The sequence below is a fragment of the Schistocerca serialis genome, chromosome 4 (assembly GCF_023864345.2).
Source record: "Schistocerca serialis cubense isolate TAMUIC-IGC-003099 chromosome 4, iqSchSeri2.2, whole genome shotgun sequence".
Classification (NCBI taxonomy): domain Eukaryota; kingdom Metazoa; phylum Arthropoda; class Insecta; order Orthoptera; family Acrididae; genus Schistocerca; species Schistocerca serialis.
Genome location: NC_064641.1, coordinates 347,160,606 through 347,173,854, shown reverse-complemented (window position 1 = coordinate 347,173,854; position 13,249 = coordinate 347,160,606). Strand labels below are relative to the sequence as shown.

At 44.9% G+C, this 13,249-nt stretch overlaps 1 protein-coding gene across 1 annotated transcript in view; it reads left to right on the top strand.

Annotated features, from left to right (window-relative positions):
- The window catches only part of LOC126474109 (spondin-1-like), a 193,773-nt gene that overhangs the window by 81,830 nt on the left and 98,694 nt on the right, over positions 1-13,249 (top strand). The window contains exon 5 of the mRNA XM_050101534.1: positions 3,668-3,874. Within this exon, the coding sequence (XP_049957491.1) occupies positions 3,668-3,874 (207 nt within the window). The remainder of the gene's footprint in view (positions 1-3,667; positions 3,875-13,249) is intronic.

The following is a 13,249-nucleotide window of genomic DNA, read 5'->3' as shown; positions in this document are numbered from 1 at the left end:
TCAGTGACAATTCCCTCGCAACTCCAAGTGGTGCTGATTTCGGTCACGCAGCTTGACACTATTGCCAGTGGGCATCACCATGGAGGACCGGACTTGGGGATCCATGGGACGTCCAGCACATCACACGTGTTCCCCACCCCAGGTACTGCCTGTACTGATGTGGACACCTCACATGTGGTGGAGTGAAAGGTAGTTCTAAGGTGTGGTAGGCAGCGACAGATTTTCCGCGGGAGTTATTGAAGGGCCTCCCCAGTTCTTGTGACTAACAGGTTTCAGCCGCTGCCTTATGGGTGATAAACGTACTGAGCCAGAAGCAGTGTTTTGCCCTGTTTCGGGGCAAGCTTCACGGCCTGCAAGATCTAGGCAGTCACAGAGAGTGCTCCAATGTTAGGTACTTAGTAGACCCCTCTAGGGATATGGCTACCTAAAGTCATTCTAGGTATGAAACATGTATTTCTTAATCCCATGAAGAGCACATGGTGCAGCCATCTCCGGGTGGTGGCTCATGTTGGTACTAACAATGTGTATCGCTTTGCATTGGAAGAGATTCTCTCACGGTTTCAGGTGGCTAGCTGAAGTGTTAGAGAGTGCCACTCTTGCTTACGAAATGAAAACGGAGTTCACCATCTGTACCGTCGTCAAGATTACCGACTGCAGATCTTTGGCACAGATCTGAGTGGAGAATCTGAGAGTGCGACCGTGTAGCCTGCAGATACCTCGACTTGTGCCACAGGGTGGTGGGTTTTCGGGTTCTGCATAATAGATCAGGGAATCACTACACACAAAAGTATCTACATGGGTAACAGGAGCTGTGTGGAGGGGACTGGGTGGTTTTTTTTAAGTTAGAGGTTCTTGGGACACTGCATAAAGGACGTCAGTCTAAAAGGAGGCATTGCAAACACAGGACTAAGATAGACCCGGCAACAATCGGTATTGTAGGTGTAACCTGTCGTAGCTGTAATGGGAAAGAACCGGAGTTCCAAGAGCTAATAGAAAGCATTGAACTCAAATTTTTGGAAGTGTGGAAAGCTGGCTAAAACTGTAGATCAGTTCGGCCGAAATTATTAAAAATAACCTAGTAGTGTTCAGAAAGGAATTTATGGTACAGTGTTTATTGCTGTCAGAAGTAGTTTACCCTGTAGTGAACTTGAAGTGGACAGTTCCTGTGAGTTAATAGGGGTAGAGGAGCTACCTGAATTAGAAGTAGTTGCTCCAAAGTAGACAATACACGATGGCTAGGGGAGCAGTGGGTTGACCATATGCATCTTCAGCAAAGCACGATCTCTACGACACGGTTAGTTACTTTAGTTTTCATGAACCATATGGGTTGCAGGTTTCATCAGTACATAGTAGTGTACCTGGTAATATGAAACATTTGCCTTGCTGCTTAGAGACGTTTTCACTTTAGGTCGAAATACCCATCTGGCTTGAAATGAAATGAAATGTACGATGATATTATTGGCTGAGAGACCTCGTCCGGGATGTTCGACCGCCTGGTACAAGTCTTGATGATGACGAAATGATGATGAGGACAACAGACACACCCAGTCCTACACAGAGAAAAGCTCGGATCTGACCGGGAATCGAACCTGGGGTCCTGTGAACGAGGGCCAGCAACGCTAACCTCAAGACCAAGAGCAGTCAAACTAAAGCTGAACGAAGCGAAAATGAGCGTAAGAATACCAATGAGAGAAATTTTCAGTGACTTTGAAAGTAAAATTTTGTCAGTCGGTCTGACTAAAAAGCCTAAGAGGTTTTGGCCTTATGCAAAATCATTAGGCGGGTCGATATCATCTGCTCACTCAGTGACCACATAGGGACAGGAACTAAAGATAACAGAGAGAAGGCCGAAATACTGACTTGGTTCTTCTGAAACTGTTTAACCACCGGAAACTGTAATACGGTCCCTCCTTTCAATCGTAGTGCAAGCGGCGAAATTGTGTATATTGAGATAACCGATTGCGGAATATAAAAGCAACTACAACCGCTTAGCAGTGGAAAGGCAGGAGGACCAGATAAGATATTGCTAGAATCGGTATAATCTTCGTAGAATCTTACAGATAAGTTACCTGTAAGATTCTACGAAGATTATACCCCTTCTAGCAGCAGTTTATTGTAGTCCGCTGGAGCAGCAAAGGATACATAGGGACTGGAAAAAGCGCAGATCATTCCCCTTTTCAAGATGAGTGGTAGGACAAACGCACATTTTAGACCTGTAGTGTTGACGTCAACCTATTGTAGGATTGTGGAACACGTTTTATGCTCAAGAATTATGACGTTTTGGAGAATGAAAATTCCCTCTATAAAAATTGACATGGATTCCGGAAACTGAGATTTTGCGAGTCTCAACTCGCCGTGTTCCTGCATGAGAGGCATAGCGCTGCGGACAACGGCGCTCAGGTGTGGCACAGAAGGGAGCCGCCTGACACCGTTCCGCACTGCCATTTAGTAAAAGAAGAAAAGAAAGTACGCACTTACCGAGTATCGGTCCATATTTGCAACTGAATTCAGAACTTCTTTACACACAGAAATTAACGTGCCTCTCTTAACGGAACAGATGTAACGGTAATTTCCAGAGAACCCCAGGGAAGCGTGTTAGGACCGTTGCTGTTTACAATGAATGTGAATGATCTAGCAGAAAGCATCGGAAGTTCTTTAAGAATCTTCGCAGATGATGCGATTGTCTATAAAAAAAGTTGCGATAGCAGAAGACGGAATTTGTTTGCAAAATGACCAGCAGAGGATTGCTGAATGGTGCAGGCTCTGGAAGTTGTTCCTGAAAGTAAACAAATGTAGCATATTGCGCATACATAGGAAAAGAAAGCAACTGCTGTACAGGTACACTACTGATGACAAACTGCTGGAAACAGTGTGTACTGTAAACTATCCGGAACGACCTTAAGTGGAATGACCACATAAAACAAATAGTAGAAAAGCAGTCGCCAGACAGATTCATAGGAGGATTCTTAAGCAAATGTAACTAATCCGTGAAAGAAGTGGCTTACAAAGTGACTTTTCGACTGATTTTTGAGTATTGTTCATCAGTCTGGGACTTATCGGGTGGGACTGATAGAAGAGGAAGGAGGGATATCCAACGAAAAGCGGCGCGTTTCGTCGCGGGATAATTTAGTCGGTGGGAGAGCGTTACAGAGATTCTCAACAGCCGGTAGTGGCAGACGATTCAAAAGAAGCATTGCACAGCACGAAGATGTATCCTATAGAAATTTCGAGGGAGTACTTTTGGGAAGAGTCGGACAGTATGTTATTTCCTCCCAAATACATCTCCCGAAATGACTACGAAGAGAAAATTCGAGAAATTAGAGCTAACACAAAGGGTTGCCGACAAGTGGCATCCACGAATGAATCAGGGAAATGGAGGATCAATTAGTGGTACAGGAAGTACCCTCCGCAAAAAAAAACCCTGATACGATTTGCTGAGTATTGATGTAGCTGTAGAGGTGGACCATGCATTTCTGACCCCCTCTGACAGGACGTTTCTCAGTATTTTAGTAACTAAAAGCTCGGTATCATTTTCTTTGTGATTCCATATTATTATTAAGACCGTAGAATAAAACTATACATTTTAATGTGTAGAGAACTTCTCGTAGTGTATGGATAAATTCGTAAGTGATCTACGCTGCACTAACGATTTTCTCTCTCTCTTCAGCTCGCTTTTGAAGGACTCTGGTCTCGGCACACGCACCCTAAAGGCTTCCCGGACGACAGCTTCCTAGCAAAGTTCAGCGACGTGGTCGGAGCCTCCCATACGCCGGACTACTACTTCTGGTCGTACGGAGCCAGAGCGACAAGGGGCCTGAGGCAGCTGGCCGAGCGAGGCTTCACCCGGGAGCTGGAGCACGAACTCAAGACCCACGTAAGAGCGCCGCACCTCACTTTCCTCTATTCTGTAGCTGTACGTCACTGAACGAAAAAGCTGACCAGATAGTCACGCGTATTAACATGACCTCTTGCAGTACGGGGAAGTAAGCCAGCCCTGGATCCAATCCGCCCGGCGGATTAACGTCGAGGGTCGGTGTGCTGGCCAGCCTGGATATGGATTTTAGTCGCTGTTTCCCGTTTGACACGAAGTGTACACCGGGCTGGTTTCCGAGTTCCGCTTCAGTTACATAGTACGCAAGCATTTATACTACTGGGCATTAAAATTTCTACACCAAGAAGAAATGCAGATGATAAACGAGTATTCATTGGACAAATATAGTATACTAGAACTGACATGTGATTACATTTTCACGCAATTTGGGTGCATAGATCCTGTGAAATCGCCGGCCGGAGTTGCCGTGCGGTTCTAGGCGCTACGGCGTGGAGCCGAGCGACCGCTACGGTCGCAGGTTCGAATTCTGCCTCGGGCATGGATGTGTGTGATGGCCTTAGGTTAGTTAGGTTTAATTAGTTCTAAGTCCTAGGTGACTGATGACCTCAAAAGTGAAGTCGCATAGTGCTCAGAGCCATTTGAACCATACTGTGAAATCAGTACCCAGAACAACCACCTCTGGCCTTAATAACGGCCTTGATACGCCTGGGCATGAGTCAAACAGAGCTTGGATGACGTGTACAGGTACAGCTGCCCATGCAGCTTCAACACAATACCACAGTTCATCAAGAGTAGTGACTGGCGTATTGTGACGAGCCAGTTGCTCGGCCACCATTGACCAGACGTTTTCAATTGGTGAGAGATCTGGAGAATGTGCTGGCTAGGGCAGAAGTCGAACATTTTCTGTATGCACAAAGGCCCGTACAGGACTTGCAACATGCGGTCGTGCATTATCGTGCTGAAATGTAGGGTTTCGCAAGTATCGAATGAAAGGTAGAGCCACGGGTCGTAACACATTTGAAATGTAACGTCTACTGTTCAAAGTGCCGTCAATGCGAACAAGAGGTGACAGAGAGGGGGTAACCAATGGCACCCGATACCATCACGCCGGGTGACACGCCAGTATGGCGATGACGAATACACGCTTCCAATGTGCGTTTACCGCGATGTCGCCAAACACGGAAGCGACCATCATGATGCTGTAATCAGAACCTGGATTCATCCGAAAAAATGACGTTTTGCCATTTGTGCACCCAGGTTCGTCGTTGAGTACACCATCGCAGGCGCTCCTGTCGGTGATGCAACGTCAAGGGTAACCGCAGCCATGGTCTCCGAGCTGATAGTCCATGCTGCTGCAAACGCCGTCGAACTGTTCGTGCAGATGGTTGTTGTCTTGCAAACGTCCCCATCTGTTCTCTCAGGGATCGAGACGTGGCTGCACGATCCGTTACAGCCATGCGGATAAGATGCCTGTCATCTCGACTGCTAGTGATACGAGGCCGTTGGGATCCAGCACGGCGTTCAGTATTGCCCTCCTGAACCCACCGATTCCATATTCTGCTAACACTCATTGAATCTCAACCAACGCGAGCACCAATGTCGTGATACGATGAACCGCAATCGCGATAGGCTACAATCCGACCTTTATCAAAGTCTGAAACGTAATGGTAAGCATTTCTCCTCCTTACACGAGGCGTCATAACAACGTTTCACCAGGCAACGCCGGTCAGCTACTGTTTGTGTATGAGAAATCGGTTGGAAACTTTCCTCATGTCAGAACGTTGTAGGTGTCGCCACCGGCGCCAACCTTGTGTGAATGCTCTGAAAAGCTAATCATTTGCATATCACAGCATCTTCTTCCTGTCGGTTAAATATCGCATCTGTAGCACGTCATCTTCGTGGTGTAGCAATTTTAATGGCCAGTAATGTAGAACCATTTGTGACACTTGCACACCGAAAATCCATGCTGTACGTAGATAGATTAGGTTCACTGAGTCTGTCGTGGATGGAGAGTGACTTTCGCTGTGTGATCTCCTTAAATATTCTCTTAATATCAGCACAAAAAGAAAATAATCTAATTCGTTCTTGATCGTCCTAATACATATACGCCAATTGTAGAAAGAGCACTTTCTCTGCTGGAAATGTCACGCTTACTTCTCGAAACGAGAGACAGACACACGGATCGCCGGCCTCGCAATCCTGCCTGTCTTTCTTGGTCGATCCAAATCCCATCCCAAGTTCCGGCCCCTAGGTCCAATTCTCTGTGTTCAAGATAAAATTTAAACTTTTCAAGAGCGAACGGAACAGCCAGAGCCTCACACACATACGACGGAAATTCTAGTGTCACCCGTCTTCGCGAGACAAAGGCAATAGTTCGCCTCTCGCCTGCGTCGTCCTGTAAAAGGACGGCGGCCACCCCGCCAGTAAAGGCATCGATCTGGAGAATGAATCTCGTTTCCAAATTAAGAATCACTAATATGGGCTGGTTACTAAGAGCCGTCTTAATCGCCTCAAATTCCCATCCTTTCTTACGAATATCGTTAAGAGAGGCGGCTAACTGAGTGAAATTAGGGACAATATTCCGAAAGTAGTTGGCCGTCTGATACCTCGGGTGACTCCCTTTCCATTCTTAGGGCGAGGAAATTTCTTCTTATCGGAAGTACATTCTTGGTAGATTCTTATTCCATATTTATAAACCAGATGTCCCAAAACGAAATCTGCTGCTTGGCGAGAGTGACCTTAGAAGATTTGACCATCATACAAGCAGACCGAAGACTAAATAACACCTATTGAAGATACGAAACATGTTCAGCGAAGGCTCGTCTATATGCAGTAACGTCGACAAGCTAATTATAAACACAGTTGAACGTTAAATGCCCCAAAATATGATCTAAAAGCCGTGAAAGCTCGGCAGTTCCAGTGGCTAGGCCGAAGGGTACACGGTTGAATTCTTACCAATTCCAATTCTTACAGAAGGCTGTACCGGACTTGGAATCCGCACTCATGGACATTTCATAATAAGCCCGATTTAAAATAAGCACAGAAAAATAGGAGGCTTCAGCAAACCAAGTAAAACAGTTATGGACTTTTTCATTGAGGTTCTTGGAATCAACAACCGGTCTTAAATCTGCCCCCCGTCCCTTAGACACCAAAAACGTAGGCAAGGCATATGGAGAAGTTGAAGGTTTAATTACTGCATCGCGAATAGTGGTCTCAATCTTTCGCCTTGAAATCTTCATTTTAGGTGGTGAGACACGATGAGGGGCCTAGAGAAACGGAACATCATCTACTAAACGAAATTTATATTGAATTTTGTCGGTCACCACCAACCGATCAGTTAGCACATAGGGATACTCGCTCAAAAGATCCCTTAACTGCATAGCCTCAGTTTCACTAAGATGACCAAGCTCCACCTCCGTCCGCTCAGTCTACAAGTTATTAAAGGTAACACTACTAGCGGAACAGGTACGGAAGGCTATCTTCTCTGACGGGCAAAACCCAAAGGAAACTGTATTGCAGGCAAAATCAAGGACTAATCTAATACGCTGGATAAAATCACATCCAAGCAAGGTGACAGATAATTTCTTCACAACTAACAATTTAACTAGCTAGGAAAAATCAAGAATCGACAGGCTAACTCGCGCCTCACCTGCCAAAGGCAACTCCTGCCCATTGCCAACACGACATCTCTGAGGCGGGAAGGGGTTTGGGGGGCAAGGACGAGAGTGGTCTAAGAGAGGTGAACTTACACAAACGTCGAAATTCTAGGTACCAGTCTTAGTCAATTAAAGAAACGGAATCAAGCAGACCGCAAACGGGTTCTCTGTTAATTTGGGTACATTCATAATGGAGTAACGGTTTATCATAAGCGAGAATACGTGCACAAAACCCGAGGGCCTTTTCACTCGAGCGATCTCTCGCTTACCATGGTGTCAGCTGTTGGGCCTTGGCCTACGCTCAACGGGTCCCTCCCGCACTAAGTGACTGCGGGAACCACACCGAAAACACTATGTACTAGATGGTAATTTAACAGCTGAGCCGCGATAGTTGCCACTACTATAAGAATAGACATGTGACTCTGTCACTTCGTTTACGCTGCTCGTCAGCAAATGTAAAGGCTTCCATAGAGGTTACCAAATCATTGACTTCAGAAAATGTGGTCGGCTTCCGAGCGAAGACAAGCCGTGACCGATCCTAAGACCCCCCAGCCCTTTAAGATGTTAGAGATACAAGCAATCCAGTTCGGTGACATTCATACTCAAAGCAGAAACACCAATACGAACACGCTTCATTGTATTGAAACAAGGTTTCATCGGAAGCCTGTACTTGCTCAATAATACAAGATCTCAAGTTCGTTCCTAATACATGCTGGCAGCTTCCTTTCTCCAGGCTCTATCTAACCTGCCCCACATCTCCCCGCTCTCGGAGTACACATGACAGCAACTCACTTAACACACCCTTAGACAAAGGATAAAACAGAGAAAGAATGACTAAAAGCTAGGTCTGCAAGGCGTTAGCATGTAATTCAAACGTCACAATTAACCATAACACTTTAGGAATTTGGTGCAGTTGGTCAGTCGCCAGTCCAGTGTTACCATTTAATAAACACAAAATAGGATTCGGCAATTTAGCAAAAGAATCTGAGACAGATGCTCAAAAGCATGGGTTCGGCCTTTATACCCTGGAACTGGTCAACGAAAACACCCTCTTCCCCATTAGGCCCTTCACTCTCCAAACCTAACTCGCCCGCGATAATCTGTAATTCCTTAATCCTAGCGCTTAGCTGTTTTACAACGCCCTTCTGCTAATCACCGAGTTCAAAGTGGGTTATGTCGTCAACACGGTTACTGAAATGGCACAACTGGGCCTTAATTGTACACACTTGCTTACGGGTGAGCTGATTACCTTCTAAGAATTTGATATTTTGAAATAATTCATCCGAAGTTAAACAAATGGTGAAACCAGCGGCACCTACCTCACTGATCGTTTCGGATGAAATGTGGGAAAGCTCACCCAGTGCCGCACGCAACCCTGCTGCCAGATCTGAAACACCGCCCTCGACAGGTGTACGACGAATGTGCAGTTCGTATTTAAGATGTTTGCATTTTAGATAGCGTATGCCTGCACGACTCCCTGCCTCAACATACCATGGTTCTCGGAAGCAAATCGAAATCTTTCACAAATATTACACTTAAAAAGGACAAATGATGTTAACAGGGGTAACAATACTCGCCCCCCTCCCTCCGGGATTACCCAACAAGAACGCAACCACGCTCTGTGGCTACCAGTGAAATCGGAAGTTAGCAGGATCAGCGAAATGACATCGAAGGACAAACCCCTTAAACTAACATCATTTAACTTTGGACAACATTTATTTTTATATATTTTCTTTGACAACAACAGGTCCTCTTTGAAAAACAGGTAGGAAAATTTAAGTTTATTTGCCGTTACAGGCATTCAAAATGGTGAGTGAGACAGCCATTAAATTACAATAACAACCTAAAACAAATTCAAGAAATAAGACGTTAACGATATTGGCCTTTCTAAAAACTTTAAAAGTATAAAATTTTAAATAAACCATCCAATTAAAATAATTAAAACAGTTCTAGATAAATTTCTTCAAGTGAATTCAAGTCCAATACATTAGGCAAACCGCCAAAGGATAAATATTAAGATAACCTAGGGATTACCCAAAAGGTTTACACAAAAAATTTATAACAAAACTTACAACAAGAATACAGTACGTATTAAACACTAAGGAGAAAATCTCCCGTGCAATGCCAGTTAATCAGAGGCCTCCTGGCCGACAGCAAAATTTCGTTTACAGAGCAAGTCAGATAAAATATGATTCTCAACTCGAGCGTAAACAGGCAGGACACGCGACTGCAAACAAGCAACAAGCCGCTTTAGGAAATGCTCGAGGGCAGTGCACACGGCAGCAAGTAAGTCCAGTTAGACACTTATTACAAAGCTGTTGGGAGAGTAAATTTGGAAATTTGTGGTTAGTACCTATGGGACCAAACTGCTAAGGTCATCGGCCCCTAGGCTTACACACTACTTAATCTAACTTAAACTAACCTAGGCTAAGGACAACACACCCATGCCCGAGGGAGAACTCCAACCTCCGACGGGGGGTAGCCGTGCGAACCATGACAAGGTTCCCTGGACCGCACGGCTGCCCCACGTGGCTGTGTGGAGAGTATTTCTTCCTGGAAGAAATTTCAGCTCCCTTTCTGTAGTCCTGTTAGCTACGCTTATTTGCTAGGGCATATCAACTTATTGGAAATGCTCTATAAGTGCAATCACTGTTAAAGCATAATTCTTCCAGGAAGAAATATAATAAACAACTCGCTAAGATCTTAGCAGTAGCAGGAGTTCACAACATGCTCAGAAGCGTTGGATAATAGTAATACCAGAGAGCCCACCAGTATCCAACACGTCATCAAAACAAACATTAAAACTTAGAACAACTGGTTCTCTTGGATCAGAATTTTAGAACAAACACAAATTTAAAAAAAAAAGATCTAGATACGACGCAGACCCCTTATATAGCTAAGGCCGACAACTGGGCACATTAATAACCATAACATCATTAACCGTGGCAGATCTTTCGAGAGAGAACGCTGACCAGCAGATGAAGACGAGTTACTACAAAAGCACACAGAGCAGACAGGGTAATACACTATTCCTAAAATCATAGGGCCAAGTATAAGGCGTGCATGAGGACTCAATGAACATAAATGCCAGTATGTCGTCAAACATCTTGCAGAGCGTGAAATCGGTGCACTGAGCTGAACAACTAGTTGCGCACGAGATAAGCGAACCACTCCTTTGCCTTCTGCCCAGTCCTGGGGAAGAAGAGTGGACAACGGCCCAGAAAAGACGTGCCGATCAGCACTGCGTGTGTGTTGCTGCAATGCTGCAGATACTGCTGCTGCCTCCAGCTCCAAAAAGTGCGAAAGATCCCGTCAACTGCCTACGCCGCGCTCTTTGGAGACCCCCCCCCCCCTCTCTCTCTCACTCTCTCTCTCTCTCTCTCTCTCTCTCTCTCTCTCTCTCTCTCAGGATCCGATTCTAGCGGCCGCTTTTGAAGACTCGGCGAGGCAGCCATAACCCGACAAGGGAGTAACCCCTCGTCCCCAGGTGAGACGCCAGCTAAAAGTTATACAGGGTGTCCGAAAAGTCTTTCCCTGATTACATCAATTGATAACTCAGGCTATAAGTAAGATACAAATACGAAACTATCAAAGTTTTTTCACACATCAGTTAACTTCCACATGAGCACCCTTGGTAGCACGCAGCACATCTAGGCGATATTCAATTTCCGTCCACACATTAGCCAATATCACTGGAGGGATCGATTCAACGACTGTGGTTATCCGTTGCCGCAGGGTTTCAAGATCTAGTACAAGTGTTCGGTAGACCTCGTCCTTGACATAACCCCATATAAAGAAGTCTAATGGGGTTATGTCAGGAGCGCTTGAAGGCCATACCGTTGGCCCATCACGACCAATCCATAGCCCAGGAAAGGTCATATCGAGATGGGCAAGGACGTCCAAACCCCAATGAGGCGGTGCGCCGTCTTGCTGAAACAAGACATTGGGGTGATACTGAAGCAGCTGAGGAACTGCATACAGTAGCAACATGTCCAGATACACTGCAGATGTGATGGTAGCCTCAGTGAAGAAGAATGGCCCGATAATTCGATCGTGCAATAGCGCGCACCAAACATTCACCTTTGTACTGCCTCTGGTGCACTCCATGACCTCGCCAGGGGGTTGCGAACCCCAAATGCGCACATTATGACGATTCATTACTCCACTGACAGAAAAGGTCGCTTCGTCGGAAAAGGTAATTCGTCTGAGATAACCATCATCGTCCTCAATACACGATAGCATTTCGACCTAAAAGTCATATCGACTTGTACTGTCTTTGGGCGACAAGGCCTGAACGATTTGCATTTTGTATGCACAATACAATAAACGTTTGTGTAAAATGTCATGGAGAGAGCTTTTGGCATCTGTAATTCACGTGAGGCCCTGCGCACCGATTTTTCGGACTTCGCAGAAAAGACTGCCTTATAGCTTCCACCCTGTCTGCTGAGGTTCTTGGTCGACCAGACCTCGGAAGGTCAGCAACCGATCCTGTGTTCTTGAACTTATCATACCAGGCTTTAATGCTCTTGACATCAGGTGGATTCCTTTCAAATGTTGTCTGGAAGTGTCTCTGCACTGTGGTTGGTGATCGTGTCTCATGGTACCACAGGACACACTGTGCCTTCTCCCGATTGGTTAACATGGCTTCTTGGGCACTGCACCTCATCCACTACTTACGTACTGCGAACCTAAAACAGAAAAAAAACTTTGATAGTTGTAAACAATTCGACACAAGTTTCATATTTGTACCTTACTTCTAGCCTGAATTATCAATTTATGTAATCAGGGAAAGTCTTTTCGTACACTCTGTAGATAATGAAATGAGCCGCCACGGCTCATCGTGGTACAGCGAAAAATAAGAACAGGGCGGAGGGACTTGTAAGAGTAAATCTTTCTGTTATGACATATTGCCTGTTGATTTTTGTCTCGGAATCATAGACGTTTCGCTGCGCGGGTGTCTGGCATTTTCAAAGGTTCACCGTCCATTGTTGGTTAGAAAAATCGCTAAACAAACCTCGGCCGATATCCCGAGACCAAGGAAAACAAACAATACGTCAACAAATGGCCTAGTACGCCTGTTTCTTTTCAAAAGCAAGATGACAAAATTAGCGCTGAAATAAAATAGTGTTCAATTGGTTCCTTCAAATCGTCTACTGATTTTAGGAGAAAGTCGATCCTTTTGATTTGATCAGCTATTGCGCTGTCGGGTTTTAGTAAGCTCATTCGATATTTGTGGTAAATGTTTTAAATGTTACAGTATTCCCTGAAATCTTAGGGTAGCAGCTGGATGATGTCGTCTTAGTAGCATGTACTCCGACAGCAAAGGAGAAATTATAGACCGTAAGAACAGTAATAATAATGTCCACAATGTTTTTAATCATGACTAACCTCCTCAAAAAAGGTTCTCTTGTTGTCTTTTAACATGCGGATGCCCCAAGTAAATTCCGTGTAACACATAACTGATGTCTTGTTTTATCGCCATTAATGGAATTAAAAAATATTATAAATGCAATGTCTCACATAAACAATACTTCTTAGTACTACTAGCTGATTACAGATATTTCGACAAATAACATAGACATTACAGAGTGACTAACCGCGCATTTTCTGTGATGCAGTGCCTAAATTCTGACGTTGAGATTTATATTCAGAATAGTATATTTTTTATAACCTTTGGTACCTTCCACCAATCTCACTGTAATGAAATTCAACAATGGGAATCAACGAGCATGATTACACAGTTTCTCAGATGCTCGAGTCG